The 25395-nt window shown below is 42.2% G+C and overlaps 1 protein-coding gene across 3 annotated transcripts in view; it reads right to left on the bottom strand.

Annotated features, from left to right (window-relative positions):
* MAPKAPK3 (MAPK activated protein kinase 3) overlaps nucleotides 1–25395 on the bottom strand; it is a 46824-nt gene that overhangs the window by 2498 nt on the left and 18931 nt on the right. For all 3 annotated transcript variants that reach the window (XM_062585375.1, XM_062585374.1, XM_062585377.1), the window contains 8 exons: nucleotides 12199–12338; nucleotides 11285–11349; nucleotides 9288–9367; nucleotides 7513–7639; nucleotides 6066–6141; nucleotides 5725–5849; nucleotides 3694–3779; nucleotides 877–957 (listed from right to left, as the gene is read on the bottom strand). In XM_062585375.1, coding sequence (XP_062441359.1) covers nucleotides 877–957; nucleotides 3694–3779; nucleotides 5725–5849; nucleotides 6066–6141; nucleotides 7513–7639; nucleotides 9288–9367; nucleotides 11285–11349; nucleotides 12199–12338 — 780 coding nt within the window. The remainder of the gene's footprint in view (nucleotides 1–876; nucleotides 958–3693; nucleotides 3780–5724; nucleotides 5850–6065; nucleotides 6142–7512; nucleotides 7640–9287; nucleotides 9368–11284; nucleotides 11350–12198; nucleotides 12339–25395) is intronic.

Genomic DNA, 25395 nt, shown 5'->3' with positions numbered 1-25395 from the left:
GTGAAAATATTTTTATGACCCCTTTGACTTGAGAAGCAAATGTTGTCCAGGTCCTTTTTCTTTTTTTTTTTTTTTTTTTTTTTTTTTTTTTTTTTTAATAACATAGTTTAACAGTTGACACTACACATCAGCAATTTAAAATGAAATCAGTGTCTCAATAGAATACATTACAGTAAAGTTGCAAATATCAACATGCAAAGTGCAGAAAATTCAAAATTAGTTACAAAAAACATGTCAATCTGATAAAGGCCAACAGGAAAGAGTTAAGGTTTGCAAATGACTTTTAGTCTACTCTGTACTTTCACTTTGCAGGAAGCATTCTACTGTCATCAGTACAAACAGTAGGTGAAGCACCTGGCTAGATTAAAGGAAAGATAGATACATTTTTCCTTTCCCCCCTGCCCCTGTGACTGTCAGAGCAAGACAAGGCTAAGGTTGTTTTATGTTCTTTTACAATACAAGAACAGATTAAAAAGCTGAATGCAGCCTAATCCTCCCACTCTGTCCCCCTACATTTTCATTTTATCCTTCATTTCAGCATGACAGTCTCCAAACTCCCTCGCACTGTCCCTTCTCTTACGTGGTTACATACAGTGGTTCATCAGGTAGCATCATTAATACCTTTAATTGTAACTATTTTATTTATTGATATTCTGCATGGCTGCAAGGCTGCCAAAAGAGGCTCAGATAGCATTCTTCCTTTTTGTAGTTATCATACACACTGCTGTCCTAACCAGGTCTGAAGCTTCCTTTGGTTAACATGTTTCCACTTAAAATAGTCAAAATCTCCAAGGGAAATAAGTATCCACAGAGAAACAGCCCCTCTACTGTCTCATCAGATTTGACCCCAGGAAACCCCCAGTATGACTGACTCACCTTAACCTCATCCCAGTGGTCTTTATCCTCTTGCAACACCCGCGCAGTATGAAGAGGAGTTGGTGGCACTGCCATGGATCTCTGGGGAAGAGGATAAAACATGAAAAGAAATGTTCTGCAAAAACACCCTTAGGAAGTGACTGCTTACTCTTCCAGGTGCATGGTGGGCATAAAACTTACCTGAAGTCCTTCACTGGCCTCCATTACTCATGCTTTCAAGCACCCCCACCAGCTAATACATAGACCTATCCTGTACGAGGCAGAAAAGGACTATAGACCCCATACAATAAAAACGTGTGTAAAGAACAAAAGGAGGAAGCGCTGAGTTCCTTTACTCTGCTCCCTTCCAGTGCAACCAATAACTCCATGGTGTATATATTTTTATGTCCATTTTGTATTTTTAACCATCATTTCATTACTCATTAATCATCACTTAAAAACTGTTAATTTGACCTTTTTCTTCTAGCATTTTTACTAGGAGAAATATTCTACACACACACACACATTATCTGAAATTACCATTTCATGAGAACATAAATGTGCCAAAAAGGAGAAATTACACTATTATTCAGAGTAAGGATTCAGTATCCTGGCACAGTTCAGAAGACAACGCATTGCTTGAGGTGCTCTTCCACCTAAGACATAAAATTGAGATCTATGCTCACCTATCACGAAGACCTGTAGACATTTTTAATTAGAATGAGGCATGATTTCTAAAGGCCAAAGGACAGCTCCTTAGCTGAATTCAGCAAGAATAATGATATTTCTTCCCATAATTCCCATAACTCAAACCATAATTTCACTTGGATATTCTATCCTCCTTATGCTTTCTATCCAAATTTGCTGTCTTGTGTGGTGGTATTCCACACCAGAGGCAGCTGCATGTGAACAAAGTCTAAAGAGATACCTGTATACGCCACTGTAAATTAAGCATTGCATTTGAAGCAGTGCTCATATTCCACCGAGCTCAAAGTACCACTGTACTGTATCAAGTTCTGCAGTGGTTACAGGAGAAGCAGAAACTATGGCTCCTGTGTCCTCTGGAAAAGTATAGGTGGGAAGAGGCTTTTGTAGTGTCCCTGAGCAAGCATTTAAGGTGCCCTCCTGCTTGCTGTCAGCTACTCCTTCTTGAATTAATCTTACTTCCAAGTTGATCAGAAGATTATGTGCTTCACCTCAAAGGAAAAATTTTGCATATGCCACTGTACTTTTGCCATCCACCCAATCAAAAAAAAAAGAAAAAGAAAAAGAAAACAAAAGGAGGAGAAGCTCAAAGAACGTCCTCTGCTGCTTGTGGGCAGCATCTCCCCATTTACCATCTCACTTACGGCTTTGCGAAAAGAGAAGGAAGAACTCAAACATTTACCATATTGTTTTTTCCCTTCCCCTCCCCACCAATGCCTCACGAGAACAGTACGTCCAAAAGACCAATCTGCCACTCCTAGAGCTTTCTTCCAGTTACAGTATGCTAGCTTGGTTCTTCGGTGCAGCACGGTCCATAGACATTGTCTCTGATCTCCTCCTTATTAACTGCTTCTATGTATCTTTCAAGCAAGAGGCATGGCTGTAAGTGGTAGCTCCCTTAGCTATTAGGCACTTGTTCTGTAAAATTCATCGCCTGCCAATTCCCGAAACACCTTCTTGGTCTTCAAACAGTTATGCTGTAGGTATGTACTCTGATCAGTAATTACAGTTTTATTTTTTTTAAAATAGTTGGAGAAATTGCCCAGGTTCTGTTCCAATTTTAGAGATTCTCTGTAAACTTACATTTTCAGCTTCCACAGTTCTAGATGGAGATAGGCATCTGCTTTACCAGGATGTTACACAGCTACATTTCAGTGCGTTTCTGAGAGTTGTGAGGTGCTCAAGCAACAGACATTATAGAAATGCTGACTGTTAGTTATGTCCCTGTTTTTGCTCCTTCCTCTGAGGATCAGCACAGAGAAAGCACTACGGGAGAAAAGGGCATTCTGCAGTACAAGTGATTTTGTTCCTGGCTGATGTTTATTTGGGTAGTGAGAAACAAAATTGGCCTCCTTTTAGACATAAATGTGAGAAGTATGTGAGAAACAAGCTATTATTCCGAATGATATCTGCAGAGCCGAGATGATACCCTGAAACTTCCTGCACTCAACTGACCCTGACAACACCTGGGAATCTTGTCTCCTGTTAGAATTAGTAAATGTTCCACTATGAAAAAAGGTCTTTTTTTTTTTCCAAAGACAGTATGTAAGGAAAAGAAAACTAAACCAAATCATAGAATGAAACTTGAACTGGGACCATACACTCTGGACAACCTTATCCGGCAATCTCTCACAGGGCACTAAGCCGAAACCCTTGCTGCTTCCACAGGCGCTTCTGAACTCTGCCAAGGTTGAGAATACCTGCTAAGCACGAGACTCTGAATTCACACAGCACAGCTATGCACACTGGTGCCTGAGACCACTAATAATAGCGCTCTCTCTAAATCCTACATTGATGAAGTAAGCATAGTTTATTTTTACTTTTCTAAAGGGAGTAACACATGTGTGTGCTGCAGTCAACAGTGACTGCCTGCTCAGAGAAGGTACAGTTATATTTGGCTTCTGCTTGCAAGGATGATATTGTGGGTGTTTCTCTTTGTGTCCCCTCTGGAAACACCAGGAAGAATTTTGATTTTGCAGACACATCCCTTTGTTGAGGGCATACTTAGTTAATTATGTTATTAACAGAAATCAGAAATTAACAGAAATCTGCTGTGCTATGTGCAGCTACACTAAGTTCTGTATGTAAGAATATATTGCTCCCTTGTTAAAAAAAAAAATGTACGAAACTCACGTTAATCCAAGGGTGATTCATAAACTGAGAGATTGTCATCCTCTCTGTTGGGTCAGTCTTCAGTAAATGGCGAATCAGCTGCTTGGCTGAAAAACAGGACCAACACGGCATATTGTAGTCTACTACTACGTTCCCAAATAACCTTGAGAACACAAAGACCTGCTGAATGAAGAAAGATAATTTTGCAGAACTCAAGACACCTACCTATTGCTGTTCCCATGTTAAGAAGCCATGTACAGCGTGGGAGGTTATTAAAGAGGCAGAACATGAAAACATCCAAAAGGAAAGAGGTAGGAAGGAAAGACAAAGGATTAGGGATTCTATCTATGCTGTCTACATCACAAGACCACTGCTCTGAAAGCAAAAACTTGAGAGGAAGAGAAACATAGCAACAGAAAGCCGCCTGTCCAAATGATAGCAACAAGCCTGACATTATGGGCTGAATGAATGAATGAGCTGATGTTTTTAGAAATGACAGAAGACAAAAACTGGCACAGGCCTTGCAAACAAGGACAAGAAACTTCTCTTTGACAACAGAGAGGCCACTAAAAGGATGACAAAGTCCAAGAAATGGATTGCATTAAACAGTCTTCGCAGCAGCTGTGAACATATATCTGCCAAAGCCAAAGAAAAAAGTACCAAGTAACTGAGATACGAGATGAGAGTTTGGACAAGAGTTTCAGCTATGTGGATGGACAGGGAACACTGTATCTAAGGGGTGTTATTCTGAAAGACTTGAGCATAACTTGCTTGGGGGGACCTAGAGAAACTTCTGAATAAGAGCTCTGTTTTAGCAACACTGAATGTTAGATGACTACAGGTTTGTAAGGAGCTGTCAGAGGTAAAGGTCGAGGCTTTAGTTTGATGAGATCGGTTGTAAAGGAGGCTTAGAGCAGAAATTATCCAGAATCTAAAAAGTATGAGGAAACAGAAGGAAACCAAGGCCAGAACCCTTTAGCATGATTACAGGACGTTGCTGGGGAATTTAGTGGAAGTCTCCAAAGATGAGACAATGAAGAAATGATTGGGGGGGGGGGTAAAAAGAAAACCAGGACTGAACAAAACAAGGGAAGACAAAAAGAGCCTGACTACAGAAGCTGTTCAGTCAGCCTAGAACAGTGCGCACAGCTAGCTAACCTAAACAGGTTCAAAGGCTGAGAGCATCTATCTTCACGTAGGCAAATAAAAAGGAACCCTAAAAATTTTCCAAGTGAATGCTCCTCTAGCATTTTAATAACAGCTGTAGTGTAGACAAGACCCAAAACAGACAGAATATTAAGCCAGAAACTTCTTAATATGACATTTTTCCTCTTGAAGTGCAGTAGTGTGTACTGTACACCCAGCTATGAGATACAGTGAGGGGCTACAATGCCACCAATCACAGCATTACGCACTGATAACTTGTTGCTCAACAACAGACAGTAACGAGGTGTCAACATATTTCTAGCAATATCAGAATAAGAGGGCAACAGAAGCCTCCACTTTCAGGACACTAGTTCGAATACATCCAGGTCACAGCTGAGCAGCAGCAGTTTTTGTCCGTGACTTACACAAAATAAATTGATAAGTTATTGACCTTGATTTAAGTGCTGGCTGGCAAGTTTCCACATCACAGAAACAGCACGAACAGTTGCCACCCCCTTACAAGCTGTATCACCAAGGAGGGCAGAGACTGAGTGAGTTCTGAAGACAGTTGCCTTTCTTCTGACTCAGCTTGCATTGTAGCTGCCCTGGCAGCCTCCTTTCTGGGGATTAAAGACTTTTGTTTGCAGAGGGCTTAATTTGGGTCTTTCACTAGCACTAGATGCAATCTGAAAGAAGGTTTTCAGTAGTCATTTACCTCCTGTAGCAGTTAGGTTACCTAATATTTGAGTTCTGAGTCCATCTCTGTATCACCTTACAAAAAAATCATTTAAATTTCAAAAAAGGAAACAAAAAAATAACACAGGTTTTTGGAAACATTCTTATGTAAGTCTTCTTCATCGCAGCACACTGTGCAAAAACTCATCACAGACACTGAGTACTCAGTACCTTCTTCTGACACTTCGGCCCATTCTGGATTGGGAAATCCATATTGCCCCATCCGAATTCTTCTTTTCATTCCTGGAGATATAGCTTGTCCAGTGTTCGAGTAGAACGGAGGAAATCCACACAGGCTGAAAGAGAAGTGTACCAAAAAAAAAAAAGTTTTAAGTAGGAAAGTCCTTTCATAGGAAGTCCCATACGAGTTTATATTTTTCTACATATTGCATGACTACTGACTAATTCATTGTAAGTGTAAATTTCATAAAAGAGTTACTATTACAGCAATGAAAGGAGGCATAGAAGATTTTTCCTTTTTTTGTTCATCTGGCCTCTTTTCAAATACTTACAGAATATATGTGATGACCCCCAAAGACCACATGTCACATGATTTATCATACTTCTCAGGACCAAGGACTTCTGGGGCTGAGGAAGAGATTAAAACACAGTTAAGAAGTTAAATAGTTAAAAGTACTAGATATTGCCTTTCATCTCCATCATATTGTAAGAAGCAGATACTAAAACAACAGATAGTGAAAGTATTAAAAAATACAGCTGACTGCTGGAACTGGGTAGTATTTTTCTATGACAAGTTCCTAAGCACAACTATGTAGCTTTAAAGATGAGGAATGGAGCTGGCAAAATGCCCAAGTCTTTACCTTAGCATCTCTCTGCTCAAGAGACTACTAAGACTGTAAAAAAGCAGAAGGAGCTACAGCTAAATGAGTACAGGGAGACACAGCACTAAATGTGATAGGAGCATATGTTCCAGAAATCAGAACAGAAAGGGCCTACTAGAGCTGGGAAAAAATTTTGAACAGTACCTAGGTGGAGGATGTTTGGCTCCAGCAACTACAGTTAGTCCCTCTAGAGCACTTTATTCTTTACTAAGTAAAAAAATTACACAGAGATGCATTTAGAAGGGATTTGGGGGGGGGGGGGGAGGTTGTTTTTGTTTTTTTTCCCTTGGGGCAGGTGAACTGGCAGTGAGTTGACTTTGTAAGGAAAATGATTCTTTAAGTGTACGAGCAATCATGCTGGTTTACAAAAAGGTGTTGAGAAGGGAAATGTCAGCCTGTTTATATAGGAATACAAAGGCATAAAAATATATAGGAATAAATTCCTTAAAATTCGATCACTAATTCTATCATAAAAAAAAAAATAAAGTAAATGCCAAGGGCTGACAGCATTGGTCATATCATAGGGTGAATGACTTAACTCAAAGACCAAAAGGGAAATACTCTTAGAGTGCACAAAGGACAGAGTAATGTGGCAGTCGCTACATAGTTCTCTGTCTTTGGACAAAATGCAGGTAAAATTTCAGCTGTGTTTAAGTCGCTTTGGTCTTTTATTGCCAGTTCCTCCATTTGCCAGCTTTAACAAGCTTTACAGCTGGGGGAATGCTCTCTCTCTTCTCTTTTATTGCATTAGTTAAGGGAAGTTTTGCAAGAAAATACCCAACTGTTACAAAGCCGAGTTCAAGTTATGGCTTTTATTGCGTAATCCACAGAGGAAACATCAGGATTACTTCACAGTAATCAGAAGCAACACGTCCTCTCTCTTGCTTCTCATTCTCATCCACTATTAAGACAGTTTCCTCTGTAACCAAGGAAGAGAGCAGGAGGACTTAACTGTACTGGAACCAGACTAAGTCTGGGTTGGGTTGAATTCCATTTAAAATTCTGCAGGGTTCCTCCTTTTTGTATTACCTCCACAGGAGATTTGCAATCCATTCCTGCTGCCCCACTACAAGGGAGGGATAGCAGACTCAGAAGAAACGTGTCTTGGATAACTTACCCACATAATAAGGAGTGTAACAAGGGGTCTGTAGTGCATTTTGTACCGTGGTTTCTTTGGCGAAGCCGAAGTCTGTCAGTTTGAGTACAGTATCCTTCTCTTTAGATGTGTAAAGCAAGTTTTCAGGCTGAAAGATCACCAGGAGAAAGGATAAACAAGGCAATGAAGAGAAGTCTTTCTATTGAGCTGTAAGGCCATTCCTGCTCGTGTGGATCACCACCAGCATCCGGGTTTCTCCTTTTCCTCACATCCCTATCGTACCATGCAGGAAGTTGCCTCTCAGTAGACCAAGGATCAAGATCCTTTTCAGCGTGGTACTCATTATTTTCTAATCACAAGACTCCTGTCGGGTCAAATGGGTATCAAATCTGGCCTCTAGTTCCCTGTATTTATCAGGATTATTCTATCTGATCTACACCACTTGATCTGACAGCACTGTGTATGGCATTCAACTGAGTTGAAGGACAACAGGAATCATCAACCAAGGCTTCCATGAGCCACTGACAGCACTCCATCAAAATTAACTAATACAGCTAACAGTCCCACCCAGCACGCCCCCAACTCTGTCTCCCGAAACCTAAGCTAATTCCACACTTGCCCCACGCTCCTCTGTAAAGGCTCTCCAAAACCAGAAGTGGCACAGAGAGAGTACAAACTCATGTGCACGTGGACACGGATGAGTGGACATCCCCTGCATCTGCAATTGTTTGGACTTGTTTTCCAGTTTCTCAGGGACAAGGAAGCCATGCCCTATTTCACACTAGTGTTTAGGGACATGAAGAAGGAGGAAAGACTGGAAAGAGAATGGGACTGAAGCTCTATTGAGCAGTTTGCACCATTTCAGTGTTAGTCCACTGAGTGTGCATAGTGGGCATTGGGGTTAAGCATTTTAGTTTCTATGCTGGTGCTGGGCAGTGGTACAAACAGCTCCACAAAACTAAACAGATTTTAGTCTCTAAACTGCTAAGCCATAACTCCTACATACCCCACAGTGAGACCTGGCAGTGTCAATTCTCCCTGCAGTCAAACACACGGAAGGATACATAAAAAAAAAATAACAAACTCAAAGCTGTGGAATCGATCAGGTGCTTCGGTCTGTCATTATAGGACTTGCTATATTTGTTGTATTCCATCTCGTACTCGCTAATCTTTAAGCTATAAATGACTTGGAGCAGCTGTCTTGTCTTAGTTCATGCTCTGTACTTTACAGACCACAGATAATATTTAATATGGCAAAGCCTTTCAAATCTCCCCAAAAAGATTTGGGGACAACCACCAGCTAATACTAGCACTCTGATCCATGTGACAATAATTATCTTCCTATTCTTCCGAATATTTACAGATACTATTAACTTGGACTGGATGCATGGAATTGGTATTATTCCTCCTATATATGGAGTTTCTTCTATTTCTGAAGCCCTTCCTCCTCCCTCTTTTTTAAGGCAAATATAATCCTGAAAACTAATAACTGGCATGGACTGTAGAATCAGTTTACTTCAGGTAAGCTTATTTGGGTGTTAATTAAAAATTGGTAGTATTTACATAATTAATCATCTGATTACCACCTAGATTCTTCCACATTCCATACGCAACTGCACACATGAATATTTTGACCTTTGATTAGATAGGAGTGAACAAGTCTCTTCTCACGTCGGCAGAGGAACAGGAACACTTCGACCATCTGATGGCACTCCTATTTCTATTTAAACCAGCTGCCCGTTCATTTTTTCCACCTTTTACTCCTTCCTCCCTGCCCACATGCGTTCAGGTCTCACCTTGACATCTCTATGGGCAATGTTCATTGAATGAAGATACTGGATGGCTGTTCCGATGTCTCTCATTATTTCAGAGGCCTCTACAAATACAATTTTAGAGAAAGGTCACATTAACATTCCCCACTGTAACTCAGGGACACGCTTGGGAATGCTCATGACTTACAAACAGCTTGCTGAATACAGGGCTAGCGTCAAGCCTAGAAAACCTAAAATTAGTCCTAACAGCTGTGTTTTGGTTTTGCAAGCAATCATACCCCCCGGTTCCCCGGCTGCTCAGCCCTCCTCCTGAGGAGGCACAGTAACAGAACAGTTCAGACTCCTGATTTTTATGAGCTTGTAAATTTGTGCTTTAATTTGCTCACCAAAAAAAGCATCAAGAACAGAGTAGCTAAGCAAGCAACATGCAAGGCTGTGGAGAAAGGACCCCCAAACAGGATATGTCCTTGGCTGTCCAGGACAGAAGTTTAACTTTCAGCTTTTAGTTCAGAGGCAACGAGTAGAGGCAATCTAACAGATTTTCTAAAAACAGAGCAACATTATGAATCTTAATTTTAGGATAGGTCTCATCTTTATTCCTCACTTTCTTAAAAAATTTTTCCTAATGAGAAACAGTCAAAAGAACTGTTCTGTTCTGCAAAGCCCAAACTGCTGCCTTTATAATAATATTTCTAAAATTTAACACATAGCCCAGAAGGAAATACTAATGGTTGGTGAGCTGCCTTGCAAGAGTGGTATTCTTAAGTTGTGGACAATGTATAAATGGTCAGTGAATCTGGGGGCTCTAGGGGAAGAGGTTTAATTTATCGCAGAAACTAAAGGAAGGTGTATTTTTGTCTTTAAACTCCCAAATGATTTCTGATTAAGTATTTAGAATATTATACAATGGTATTTAATTCAGAAAAGCCTTTTATTATTTTTTTTTTTTATCAGAGTAGAATCACTAATTATCACAACATCAATTTTCCATCTGGAGTCTTGTATTCAAGAGAAGAACAAAGAATGTGGCTGAAAATTCACATTTTCCCACAACAGCCTTGCATGTCATTTAAAGGGCTTATCATAGGGGAAGAAATACAGAGTCAAAAAAAGCCTGGCCACTGTACCACACTTATAAAACAGTCATGATAATTTATAAACTCAAGTATAAATGTTTCCACTTCTAATCATTTTGTGAGGCTGTCCATTACAAACATTTTTACCCCAAGCAGAAATAAGCTCTTATCTGTTGTGAATGGGCAAGGAGAACTACAGTCAAGCACATCTGTGTTACTCTAAAAATAATAAATAGCAATGACAATAAAAATGACAAGGCTACTCTATTGCAATTGTCATTGACTCATAGTAGGCCCTTAAAAACGCACATAGTCCTTATTATAGATGAGCAGGCTTGTTTATAGTGTGGCTAATAACACTTCCTATCAGGCAGTGCTTCAAACCCCTTGAATAAGAGATGTGCCATCAGTTGTGATTTGCTCATTATATTCGTCACCTCACAGTATAGCTCTGTGATAGCATCACAGTGATGCTGCTTGAGGGACAGCCAGAAAAGAAAGCACAGTAAGGCTGTGCTCATAACATTAGAGGTGGCCTGGCAGAAGACCAGGGACTAGAATAGCAGAGGCTGTGATGGTTCAGAAATGAAGCAACTGAGCAGATTTGTACGGGGACCTTTCCTCCAAACCTTCCACGCTATGCCCAAACTTTGCCAATTCTGGTAACTCCTCATCTTCAGGAACCTTTAGAAGTAATTGTTTAATAGGCAACGGATCACAACACTTTCCAGCTTGCTGGATGGGGTAGGGGTTTATTCAGCAAGTAGGAAAGGCATGATGGCAAACAAGGAAGGAAAGGAGAGTTAGATAGAAAATTACCAAAGAAAACAAAACTACAAAGCAAAACTTAACCAAAGAAAGAAATCCTGTAAGAGAACTAAGCAAGGGAGCAGAGAAAGAAAGAAGCATTCTCGCAAATTTGAATATTCAGCTTTGATTCTTCACCTCTCTCTGTGAAAGCCTGGTCTCCTCTCTCCTGGATCCTGCTAAACAGTTCTCCTCCCTCCATGCTGAAACAAAGAACACATAGAAAATAAACCTAGATGAGCAGAAAACACCAAATTAACACTTGACTGTGCATCTGTTTAATTGCACAGAACCACTGCAAGTATGGATTAGAAAAGATTACAGCCTGCCTCCTACCCCAATGCTTCCTAAACATCACAATCCATTTGAATCAATGCACAAAGCCATTCTGGTATGGAACAAATACAAAACAAAACAAGATTAAGGAGTTTTGATGCTTCTGGTTTAATATACTCTGACACAAGGAACATGACACACATAGCTGGGAGGTCAGATACGCTGGCACAGAGAGGCTGACAGTAAGCTTGTTTTGTCTAAGATGTGGAAAACGAAGAAAAAAGAGAGAAGGAAACAGACAACCTGAAAAGGATTATTAATTTGTCTCTAAGGAAGAAGACACCGTAACTGTGGTATTACAGATCACAGAGAGAACAGGAAAAGTTTTAGTCAAAATAGTAGCGAAAATATCCTGTCAGATTGTAGGACTTGCATTTGAAGCCAGAAGCCAACCACAATCAAAGTTCATCATATTTGAGACCCATGTCTCAAGACTGTATTAATTACAGTCAATGCTTTCAGGAGCACAACAGTCATAGGGTACAAGGAAAGTTTATTTTATGGTTAAGGTTCCTCATTGCTCCATCACGCAAGCTGGCTGGAGCAGCAACATATTTCTCTACCTATTGTGTAAAGACAACAAAAAGTTTGCTGTGCAAACAAAACTTGTGCTGCTGAGAGAGGTCACATATCTAACAGCTAAGCTAAGCTATCCCCCTTCTCCCTCTGCTCCCCCAAAGAGCAAAGCTTGGCGGGGGGCTGGTGCTGGTCCATACCATTCCATGACAATGAGGAGGCATCTCTTCCCATGATGTATGTTCTCATAAACATCCAGGACATGCACAATGTGGGGACACCCTGATGCCCGCCAATGATATTCTACTTCCTGACGGGCTTTTGGGTTGTCATACAGGAGCTGTAAAGAAACAGGAGAGAGCAATGCCATCGGTCAGCATCATTCTGCTTTAATTTGGTACCTAAGTACACCTGCTCTTTGAGCTTAAAGATGGTGACACGGGCTACGTCTAGCTCTTTGTATCAGCTAAAGGATGCCAACCCATCAAAGACTTTTATGTTCTCCAGACTGCCCGGCTTCCTAGATTGAGGAGTAGAGAAACAGCAACCAGACCCTTGGAGCAGGAAGGACTTTGAGCAGCAGAAAGGAGACATTTTGAGGCTACAACTGACCTACCTCACCTAGCTCTGAAAGAGACTCTTCAGTTTCTCTCTAACTCGTTTGCAGTACTTGCACTGCAACTAAAAATAGCAGAGGTGCTCTGTCAAGGGAACTCTTGCAAGCAAAAATAGAAACCTCATGCAGAACTTGCGCAGGCTCTTGCCAGGCAGAGATGGAGCTCAACACCTCCAACCTGCTGGACGGAGCAGGGGCTTATTCAGCAAGTAGGAAAGGTGATTGTGGCATGACTGCAAATGAGGAAGAGAAGTTCAGAAGGAAGGCTGAGCACTGCTCCTCTGCCTTCACTTTATAGCCTGCAAGGGCCACAAACATCCAGCTGAACATCCTCCAAGTTCAGCGGGATTTAAAATAAAAGACTTTCGCACTGACTCTGAATATCAAGCAAACTTCTGACATCACCAGGGTCACTACCTAGATGCTTGAACTTCTTGCTCTATTACATGTAAGACCAGTTTATATTAAGGCACTAAGCTCTTCAGAACGCAGGTTAGTGATGAACTTTCCTGATCTGGGACTTTGTGGCCAAGAAATATGTCCCTTCCCATTTAAAGAACTGCAATTAGCTTTTGTGCAACACGGGCTCATCACCGAATTGTGCTTTTACTTCTCCTCCCAGTTTCTATCTCATGTATCTAGACATTGCTAAAACTTTGAGACATAGCCTCTCTTTTTACCGCACATGTATATGGTTCCCACAGAATAAGGCTGTAAGCTAAGTTCGATACTTTATACATTATCGTAACTATCATTGTAATGCTGGAGAATCAATAAAACTGATCCTATATACAGCATGATCAAATGCAGCAAAAAAGAAAAAGAAGAACAGAACAATCACCATTGATCTCTTCCGGAGCCTTAGAAAATGACTGCGACAACTGTGAGGGAACCGTTTTCAACCCGGAAAGCATGAAGCATCGCTGCTGCACTACGAGGCCTCATCTCACTCATGTTTGCTATCAGCTCCCAGTCAAAACACTACTGCACGATAATTGCTGAAAACAAGTATTAACACACAACCTGTCATTAGGGAGCTATGAATCAGCCCAGGAAAATGAGATTTCTTTTCCATTCGATTGCCGAGCTTCCTAAGGAACAGCGCATGAGGGCTGGTTGCAGACACCTTTGAATATAGGCAGAGACATGATTTGAAGGTCACAGGAAGTCACTTTTTTTCAATTGATTTCAATATAGACAACCTGTATCACTGGGAAACAAGTTTACGCTCCTTTGCTGCTTCAGCATCCCTTTCAGCAAAGCAGGCACAACAAAACGAAACGTGAGGGCACCATTGGACAGAAGGTAAGAGCCTTCTCGGGCTCCCTCAGCCCGGCTCCGAGGATGCTCCAGCATGACACCAAATTTTCAGCGGTGCAAAGTGCTGAACACGGCAATCCTTGTGGAGTTTAGAGCCCTCACAACCAACCTGCTTCTTCCACACCGGTCGCTCTGGACCCCAAGCGCACCCCTTTTAGATAGCTAACTATCCTCCTCTTCCTTCCTGCTCCAGGCTGGATATGGCCAGATTTCCAACATAAATAACTAACTTCCTTAAAAAAGGACATGGTTCCAGTCTGGACAAAAAGCCCATTAGTGTGTGCGAGTGCAGTTGCTTTACTTCCTTCAGCCATGAGTGCACTCAGCTCTTTTCCCTTCACTGCTGCTATGTTCTAGCTCAGCAGGACTGTCTAGCAGCATTTTCCCCTCTGTCCTTCCAAGTTTGGGCAGCTGCCTAGAGGTCTCACTATTCATTAAACTACATGTACAACAATAAAACCCAAACACTCTCAGGACTAATCAGGCCATTTGGAGGAGTCTGACAGGGTTTACAGCTTGGGTATTACTGAATTAGTGCCACTTCTGAGCAGGATATTCAACTTCCACCTTTCCTGTGCAACTACTCAGACATAACATTTATCTTGTGTTTGCACAGTGTTCAGAGATGTTATTTGTGATATCTGCACTGAGCGCTTACAAAAATTATTCACAGGATTGAACTCTCACTCGCAGCATTAACAAGGCATTTTGATGCACAAGGATGCTGCAGTGTCTTCTTTCTCCTCCCTTGCCAGCAAGTTTCATATACTCCCTAGTGCCAAACTTGACTATACTCATGTCAAGATGACACCTGCAGAGGCAGAGAAAAGGAAATGCAAAAATAAAGATCAGACACAGAGAAGTGATATAAACCAAGCAACATCTGATATATCAATCAGTTCTTAACTTTTGAGTTTCTCCCACTGAGCCTTAAAAAGACATTAAATCTTCGGTTTAAGCCTAAAATTGGAAGCCGTAACTCTAACTTTTAAGAGGTGTTAGAGATGCAGACATTTGTGAAATGAAATCCAAGTGGGGTTAAAGGCACCAATTTCTACAAAATTTAGGCTGTGATTTAGAAATATGAGACCGAAATTCTACCCACTATGGTTAAGTATAACAAACTTCTAAGAACATAAAATTGTCCTACTGCCACTTCCCTGAGCCTGGAGAGAAACTACACCGGGCTCCTATTACAAGATCGCATGGACCCGACGCACAGCAGCCTTAGCAGGACAGGAAGGGGAGGTGCATGTGCACCACGGGGCGACCCCGGGGCAGGAGGTGCGCAGCAGAAAGCAGTATTTTGGCTGAAGCTCTGCAGTCCTGAACCACTGCCTAAGAGAAGCAGATGAAGCAAGCACTAACAGTTATTCACAGGAAGATCACCAGAAGCAGAGGCTGATGGAAGGCAAGAAAACGAGAGCTCTAAGCTCTACTGATTCATGTGACTTGACTTTTCTTAGTGTCTGAAAAAGCTGCAGAGGAAAAGAGCGTCTTCAGCCACCACATGGGGTGGGTTCAGCCAGTCCTGAGGAACAGTGGGACCTGTCCTGAGGAACCCCAGCATGTCCTACTGCTCCTGCACCCCTGGAGGTAGAAGGGAGCCTTAACTTTTTAAATTCTGGGATAAGAGCCTGCCTCAAGTTAGCGAGGGTCTACAGAAAAACTATAGCTCTGTGAAGGTTCTTCTCTTGCAGAATTTCTGATGGAAAAAAAAAAAAAAAAGACTAAAAAGTTACCCAATCTCTTTTAATTGCTTTTCCATTGATTTAGCATTGTGTAAGGCAGGAAGAACAGCAGGAACACTCATACCTTAGCGATCTGATCTATACAGGAAATAACCTCCTAAGAACTCCAGGGAGCAGCAAGTGATTTTTTGAATGTCTCTGAAACTGTAACAACAGCGAGAGAAGATATCCACAGACACAGGTACGGAACAAGCAGAAGAGAGGATGCACCGACTTTTGTGACCTGCTCGCTCCTACACACCAGTAGATTCCACGGAGGAGATTTTACTATTGCACTGGTATCTGTTCACTACACAGGTGATTAAGGCCTCTGTCCTCACCTCTGCTTTTTTTTGAATTTGTTTTTAAACTTCCCTAATCTCCCATAATTCCAATGAGTCATGGTCCTTGCATTAGACCTGTCACAGGCTCCGCTGTCACCCACTGCATGTGCCATGCAAGAGCAGCATGTGACCTTGCAAGCACCTTTTACTCATCAGGTGCCTCTTCAATAGAGGATCAGTTTTATAACCTCTACATTGTTCATTTTGTTCACAGGAAAGCTCTATTATTAACAGAAAAGGGATCAGAAAAAACTTTGTCCTACTGGTCCTCAGTATGGAATATGGATATATCCATATATTTAAAAATAGCTTTATTTATTTTTCTAGCAGGGTAAAAAAAAGTCTCCGCCCAGGCAGAGATGGGTAAACATCTAACTTCTTTCGCTTTCTTTCCTCTTTGTCTGCAACTGTTATAAAAAAAACCGCTGAATCCTACAAATAAGCCTTGAAATCCAATTCAAGCTGATGCACACAAACACCATTTGCTGCAGTTCTTTCAGCCACTCATTCAAGAGGGTTGATGGCAAAAGGAAGTCCGTATAATGTTCCTTTCTGTCATCTCCTCCCTCCCCTGCACTAAAAAAAGAAAATAAAGAAAGCTATCACAATGGCTTTGGGCATTTTATCTTTTATTACATCCTGATTATTTCCACTGTCTCTATCAACCCACACCGGGCTGCCCTAATGCATGATGAATGTGAACGAGCTAGCGAGACCGCTCACACAACCAGAAAAGCAAAACGAAGCCGATTCAGTCTGCGAGGACCTCGAACAGGGTAACTACACGCAGGTTTCGGTGCAGGCCAGCTTCAAACAGGCCTAAGCCACCGGCCACGCAGGCTCGCTCGTGCAGAAAACCTTGCAGAAGTCGTTCCAAAGATCGTGAAAACCAGCAACTGAACAGTGCAGAAGAGACACGAGCGTATTCCTAGGCACAGAAACAGTGCCGCCTTCCCGCAGGCCCCCTCCCCGAAGAGGACGCTCACCTACCAGCGAGATTTGGTTCTGCCCAAATGACTTACACCTCCAGCGGGGTGGCTGGGCAAGAACAAGGGAGCAAAAGATGGAAAAGAAAGAAAATATCTGAGTTGCTTTTCTCCTGAAAACAAAAGACTTTATAAGGAAATGTACTTTAACAAGCACCGAACTGTCTCCTAAAAGGTGAGGAAAGCAGAGAAAGTACATTATTTCCTCATATACTTCAAAGTAGCTGTTCTTACCCTCTCTGAAAATTAAAATGCCACCCATCTCAATACGTTTCCACAGGACTCATATTCCAAATACCCTTTCTCCACCCGTAAGGAATAAATCCTTCCTTTGTGCTACAATTCAAAGGGAAGAGAGATTGTCAAGATTTTCTTCTTCACGCATCAGCACTGCCAGTCACTCAAGCTGCAGCAAGAAGCATGCCACTGCCTGCAATGGCAGCCCAGCCAGCAGGGAAGCCCACACATGCAGATCTCAAAAAGCACTGGATTTTTTCTTTTTAATAAAAAAATAAGAAACTATTTCTGCTAGTATTATTTAGTGCTTAAGCATCAGCCTATGGACAAGGGGCAAAACCACGGCAGGCATGGGCAGTGGGGCATCATTGAAGCCCTCACTTCTCTGTTTTTATCTCAAACCCAGCTTAGGTTATTAGAAATTAAATCCACTTGGAAACTTCACGGAAACAAACTGCCATCCTGGTTACTGCAGAGCTGCGCAAGCAGCTACCGCAGTTGGCCCTACCTGGTATCTTCATTAGAGGTCAGGTAGAGCACCAGTCCTGGAGGTGATGTTCTCCGCGTTACTCACAGAGCACAGTCAGTAGCACCATGTGCATCGCTCCTGCCTGTGGTATCCTAATCTTCTCATTTAACCAACCAAGTATCAGGGGTTACTTTCCACACCGAGGGACCCTCTCTGTTCTCCTCTTCTCCCCAGTCTTTCAATCTCTACTCAGCCCATCCTATAAAACGGCAAAAGTGAGAAAGGAGAGGACTCAAAGAGGGCTGCTTGTACGTGGTGTCGGCATTACATCCAAAACCTGATATCCCGCAGAACACAAGGCTTCAAATATTTCTTAAATGCACATTTTAAGGGAAAAACGGAAGAAATGAATAAATTGCACATGGATTAAAAAGAACAGGTTAACAAGAGAGACGTGAGAGTCTGCTCACTGGACATGCAGCAAATACACTGAAGAACTGAGCTCTCCAAGTGCTCCTGGTTCCCCGTCCCCAGAGAGCGCACACCACACAAACACTACCTTGCTCCAAGTGTCCCTCTTGCAGCAGGCCAACCAGGTCTCTCAAAGAACCAACCTTGCTGCAGTTCTGAATTTTATTTATTGCAATGGCGCTCAAAGAGGCACTCAATAATACGACTCTACAAATTGAGGTAAATGAGACATACCCCTGTTAATTCTCTAATTACACATGCATCTAGCCATTCACTCTGCAAAGGTCAACTGTCTTTGTTCATAAATGTTAATGGAGATGTGAAAAATACAACTGAAACGGCAAAACAGTGGGACAGTACGTGTTTCAAAGTTTTTGCACATATGAGGTTAGCATAAAAGGAGCACATAAAAGAAATGCCTATTTTTTGCACTGAAAATGCTGTTTCATTATGAAAATCAGTGAAAAATGCACATGAAGAAAAGTCCTGATAAATATTTTGATAATATTAAATGAATCTATTTGAACTGCAGTGTCAACAGTACAACTGTACCTTCAATACTGTGCTGCATATATTGATTTAAACAAAAATTATTCTATGCATTTTTCTACAACTATCAGATTAGTTTGCATTTTAACACTGTACTTGCTCTGCAATGTGGCTAGAAAAATAATTCTTATCGGCATTTTAAAACACCAGTTATATTCAGCTGTGACAGGCTATAAACCAGCTTCTAGATTATTTAAATACAGAGAATATACAGAGGATTCAAATATAGAATCTACCAGGCAGCTTCTATATTATCCTAAATACTGTATTTAAGAAAATCACTATAGGCTATTAAGATGCTGCTATCAAACAAGAACACCCCGAAAAGCTTCTTAATACAGGAAGGCCAAGGGATCAGCTCCTTTCTCAGCCTTCTCCTGATGACAACTTCTTCTTGTGGGAAACCACACGGTTTTTGCTCATGCTGTCATGTTGGAGGCCTGAGCTTTGGTGCTGGGGGAACTCCATCCAGCTTTGCTCCGTGACTCTCTATCCACCAAACTCAGCAGCAGCTTCCTAGGCCTGACTTCAGCATCCACAGGCACACAGCAGAGCGCACCCGACGGCGTACCACCTCAAGCTCTGCTTGCTGAGCCCGACAAATCGTCATTCTTCTGCCTACTGCCTACTCGGGTTACCAGCACATTGCCAAATTTTCCAAAGCTTTCTACTCCATAAACACCTAGTATTTGGGGACTGTGATTAATAAGAGATCCTACCACCTAGTGTAGTTCTTACCACCACTTTTACTCTTCCTAAATTAAGGAAGTTAGGAAAAAGGAAGTTTAAAATCCTACCTTAAAATTATGACACTTTCCACTTTATAGTGCCACTCTAGTGCATGAAAGAAGTTTGTCCTGGGAGAGGAAAACAAACAAACAAAAAAAAACCTTAATGAAAAAACTTCACTTGTGCCAGCTATCACTTCATAAATTCTGATAACAAGGATTCGGGTGACTTGGCCTCAGCTATTCACATAGCTCAACCCTTGGCTGGTCAAGAGTAGTCACTGGCAGTAGTAAGAGTCTGCTTTGCATGAAACTTTTACTGTTTAAGCAAGCTCCAGCTGTACAAAATGCATTTCCTCAGGAGGGCAAGTGATCATGAATCCAAACTTTCCTTCTAGTTTGATTTTAGCTCCTCATAGAACTAAATCAAATTCAAGACTGTAATTTTGATCTTCCAGGTGCCTAATACCTTGATTGAAAGCACATAAAAGATCACTGCTTCCTTTTTAAGTGAAAGTTGTGTTTCTGTGACTTCGCTTTTCTCCTGAGTGGTGACTTCTGCTGCATCTGATGAATCCAGACCTCCAAAAACACACTGGTAGTTTTCATGATCGTGAAATGGGGTGGAACATGGGTTTGCCAGGATGTCACTCCCCCGACACGCTTCCCAGTACTCACTGCTATACTAAGTTCGATCTTAGCCACCTCTAAACACATCCAAACCAATAATGTGATGTTGTAATTACATGTGCAATTTTACACTTAAAAAAGGGTATCTAATTACTTTGATTGTAATAGCCATTGCACTGCACACATTTTTCCTCAGGTAAAGGCATAAAGAACAAAATCAAAGATGTTATTCATAGGGCTTAAAGCTCACAACGAACATTTCAGTGCTAAGGGGCAGGAAGAGCCTTGGGAAGAGCCTGCGGCATGGACGAGCAGGACCTCAGCACCAGGAGTAGCCGCCGCAGCACACGTTTGATGGAGCACAATGAAGGAGCAGTTGCAAGCCAAAAAGAAAAGCACTGAGAAGCTCTGGGTCTAATGTCTCCTCTCTTATTCTTTCTTCTAATTGATGGAACCAGAATTAACATAGAAGCGATATAAAAATACTGAACAAGTGGAGGTGGAAGGAAAAGTTAGCAACATGTCTGATCTCATTAACTAAGGATAACAGTAACTCCAAAAAGAAGCCGTGCTGCCCCCGGCATCGCTTGCTTTCTTGCACGTGTGACTACAGTCACAAAGATTAAATCACTCACAAGCTCCAAGGAAGGATCTGACATGCTTCCCCGACACACAGAGGCTCTTCAGGGTGCATTTGGATTCATGCTGTGGGCATTTTCCTTGCATCTGTCTGTTCGCTCTGCTCCGTACACCCCAGTCCCTTCTGACCGTTAATATCTTAACGCTCTTTTCCCCTCCACTGTAGCAATAGTCTCCTCTGTGGCCTCCACTACTTGGCAGCAGAACTGCGAATGAAGATACCACCCTCTCAGACCACTGCCTGCACACACAGACTCCTTTTTGCCTGACTTCCCCTCTCCTTCCACATGAATTTAAGATTGTCATCCATGCATGGAAGGCTTGGCAATGCTCCTTCCCAGGTCAGGTCTTTCCCACATACTGCTGCTTGCCCTCTTCAAATGCTGCTGCATTGCCTTTCTCTGCATCCCCACTGCTTTCTGTGTCTCCCCTACCAGGCCAGGCAGTCTGTCTTCTTTTGCACCATCTTTCTTGAGTATTCCTTAATCATCCAAACACAAAAGCCCAGAAATAAAAAAAAAAATCAAAAGAACTTCTTTCTCCCATTTCACAGTTTTTACCTAATTCTTTTCTCCTTCCATTAAGGTAAGACGTGCTGACCCCAGACATCAGTGACCCAGGCAGCAAGCATATCTAAAGTCCCCCACGGAAGAGATACCAAGATTTCGTGCAGTTCTCTGGAATCTAACCGGAACGACTTCATTCAGATCAGTGCTGGAACACTTGCTCCTGAACAGTGTCATGTGTGTGAACTTGCCTTCAAAAACAAAACAAGTCCCTAAAACCTCGAGCAAGGACATCTGCGAGATTACTGCTTCAAACCTCTGCTCTACTTGTTGTGCAAGCTAGGCTGTCAGTATTTTCAAGCAAAGATCTATATCTACTTCTAAGTCACTTAATAGTTCAATGGTTTAACGTATATCAGGTGAGAAGATCACTGAACTGTTTATTTTGTACAGCGGAGAGATGATGGAGAGTGGTGCGACTGTGACAGGAACGCTACCTGGTGGCATTCAGCAGAGACTGGAATTGCAGAGGGAAGTCATTCAGAGGAAGAGAGTAAACCTCCTTCCAAAGACTCCTTGTGCTCATTTTGTCTAAATATATATTCTGAAGACAAGTGAACTAATACATAGCAAAGGAAGGAAACAAACTGTAGGAGAGAGGGATTCAACAGATGGAGTCAACATAAGCCAGAGACAGTGCAGTAAAAGTTATTTATGCTGCAACTCATTGATTCATTTTGTTTAGTGCACTGACTTAGCCATCCAAGGTTACAGATCTGCTTTGCCAGAACAGCATCCAAATCTAGCAAACTAAACCACTGTATTTTCTCCTGAGCCTCATCACACATTCCTGGAGCGGCTAACGCCTTACAGGGCTCACTATTTGACAAAGTGCTCTTTAATATCCTGGACTCTGGAACACACACACACTTCCTAGGAGGCAACTACGCGCTGCCAGTTCATACACAGCTTAACAGTCCTTCCCAGTTTACTTCAGAAACCTTCAAGGAACACCATGCACACTGCCTTTGAGGAAGATCCCCATACCGCATAAATGCCCCATCCTCCTAGTCTAAAGGCTTTCTGAGCCACAGCTCATTCATAAGATTCTTCTTCTTCATCCAGACCCATTCAGCTGTTGTCCCAGCTCATCCAGGCCATCACCTTCTCCCAGGACAACTGAAGGTCCATAAAATGCCCCCTAGAAAGTACCTCTCCCAGAGAAGTGGATTCCTTTGCAGGCTTGAGTTCCCCCTTCCCAGGTCTCAGCTGGCCAAGGGCTCCCACAATGCCTGGGTAAGCAACAAACCCTTGGAGGCTCCCTCCAAGTTAGCTCTCAGAGAGGGCCAGCAGGGAACATCTTCGGATTTTGCTGCTCACTATATTCCAGTTTTTAGCCACCTAGCGACCTCTGAGCATTTACTCAGGATCAAGACACGTGGTGGACTGAGAGAAGGGAGCAGAGGCTTCCTTCCTTGAAATCCATGATCCAGTGGTTCAGATGTTAGAACATAACTGGTTCACATCCCCTGCAACCAGATGATAGAAAAGCAGTCAGACACCACTACAAAGGTAGAACAGAGCAGTTCAAATGGATTTTTTTGCCAGAATCAAGAGTGCTTCCTTCACATTCCTAAATAGACTTCCTTTCCACTTCTGTGTTGTGTTGGCAGCTTCATGACTATGCATGCAAAAGGAAGAGGAGGAGGATCCCAAGAACATTTGAAAAAAATCTAAGGTTTTGACGCCTCAACTTAAATTGCATCATGCTTTGGACTGCAGTCAGAAAAATGGGATGTATCAGAAGCACTGCTGAGCAAAAATCATTCCAGGCATTTCAAGCCTTTCAGTCCTTCCAAGCTGAGCTAGGAAACATATATCCATTTCCTACTCTTAGGACACAGTCCCTCCCCTCCTCTCCCTGCAGCAGTCTCTGTTTGTGGTGCACTGCAATGCTGGCTTATTTCCACAAGTCAGTGTGCCTGAAAGAGAGAAGTCTTAGCTTGAGGCAAGGGGGAGGAGGAAAGGAGAAAACAAACCCAGAAGATCTTTCTGGCCAAAAGTCACCTGCCCTATTCTAATTAGCAGTGGAAATGCAGCAGCATTGTGAACATGCTAATGACTTTTGAAGTGACAATTTCACAGAAGTGATGTGCTATCTAGTATCATTCTCCTGGACATGACGCATCAGGGAACCAGGAAAACATACCCGCACTAAAGCCATGTTAACAGAGAAACAGATTGCCTGAGTGGTGCAGCTGCTAGTCTCTCAGCAGATCTGATTCAACACTTCACAGCAGGCAGTGGCAAGGGGAGAAGGCAGTCAGCCATGATGCTCTTCCCATCGGACAGAGAGACGCATCACCCAGCAGAAAGCAGAAAGGTAAGGAACTTGGAGATCTTGGCCATCTTACAGCACTCCCTAAGACCTAATGCAGGATCTTGTCCAAGACCTGTCGGGTAGTGGCAGTTTCAATTTTCATGTGTTAATCATATATGGAAGTTCAACTCAACAGTCAACTTCCATGTGTAAATACTTGTGTGTTTATTCACATATTGCTACACAATACTTTTTCAAACAGCTGCCACTTTGAAAACTGTTAGAAATTATCTCCTGGTTTACCCTCAACACTTGATACTCACTCGTCATAAGATGAAAGGGTGACAACTTTTTCAAGTTTGCAGGCACCTTTGTGACACTCCCCCACCTCGAGCTGCTAATGGAAATTATAAGGGCTGCTTATAGCCACCAGTAGACCAGCTCCAAAGAGCACGCCAGCATCCCTATCACCACCACCACCTTAGCTCCCATCGCTCTGTTTTGAGGGAGGAGAAGCCCTGCAGATCTGGTAAGAAAACAAGACAGTGGTATGTGCATCTGTGATACAGATGGGTCATACCACTATGTGATACCAGCTCAACTAGGGCAAACGCAATCACTATAAAACACTTCTTAATACCAAATGATGATAGCAACTATTCCAGAGTGTAGTGCCATTTTTCAAACCTTAATGCATTAAATCTTAAAGCTCCCAGGGCCTAAGAAGCTGTGATATTCTGAAGGGGGCTTGGGGGAAAGGGCATGCAGGGTTGCTGCCAGAATTCACAACTGCCCATCAGTAGCTGCATCTCCAGCTGCAAAATTAAAACTATTTCAGTCCAAGCTAAAAGTCTCCATGTGAAGATATACAGCAGCTCAGTAAAAAAAAACCTTCTTAGGTTCTGGATAGAATTACTGTTCAAAACCAGCAAGAGATCACACATTTGTGTATCAGATAACAGGCAAGTGATTTCTCTATGAAGTCTGGATGCGAAAATCCACTTTCAAAACCTTGTTCCGCCAGAATTAGGCCAGACGTCTTCCACTTCACTATTTGACCCCTCACATCGCCTAAAGAGAGAGCCCTTGGCTAGTCTACAACATGCTGTGCTCCTTTCAATTTCATTACTGAGACAAAAATAAATTAAAAAAAAAACACACAAAAAAACCAAACGCCACCACCACCACCCCAGCAAAACCAGGACAGCACTCCATTTCTCAGATTCCAGCGCAGCACGAGAACCGCTACCTGAGATGGGTATGGCTACTCACTTGTTTTTCATGAGCAACTTGAAATGATCCTGGGTCTTCCTAAATGTGGAGAGAGAAGACTTTTGTAACTGATATTTTTAAGAAAGACTAGAAATAGCCTTGGCTGCAGAAACATAACCAAAGTTTAGGCTCTTACTCAAATGACTAAGTGCATATTTTTCACAACCTCAATGCTGGCTACATCATGACAGCATTAGGAAGGAAAAAAGAGAAAAAAAAAAGAGAGAGAAAAAAAAGAAAGTTTCCTAATTAATAGGTTCAGTACAGCTAAACAGAGAAGAGGGCTCACCCACAAGTTACAAGCACGCAGGTTCAGATTGCAATTAGGCCATCAGTTAGGAAAACTAAACCAACCAAAACAAGCATAGAAACAAAATAAGCTGGACACCTAGCCACAACCTCTCGTCCTACCTCCTTGCCTGCCCAAAAAAGGGCTAACTGCAACTTCTACAGTGGGTACAGGCTGTACCTCTTAGAAAGCTTGTCAGTGCTACCTGCATTGAGCTCTGTTCCTCCCAACAGCCTTGCAGATCTTGGCCACCAGCTCTCCGCCGTTTTGTAGTACATGCAACAGCTTAGT

This window comes from Rhea pennata, chromosome 12 (assembly GCF_028389875.1).
Source record: "Rhea pennata isolate bPtePen1 chromosome 12, bPtePen1.pri, whole genome shotgun sequence".
NCBI lineage: Eukaryota > Metazoa > Chordata > Aves > Rheiformes > Rheidae > Rhea > Rhea pennata.
The sequence above is the reverse complement of the archived record's forward strand: the minus strand, read 5'-3'. Positions and strand labels throughout refer to the sequence as shown.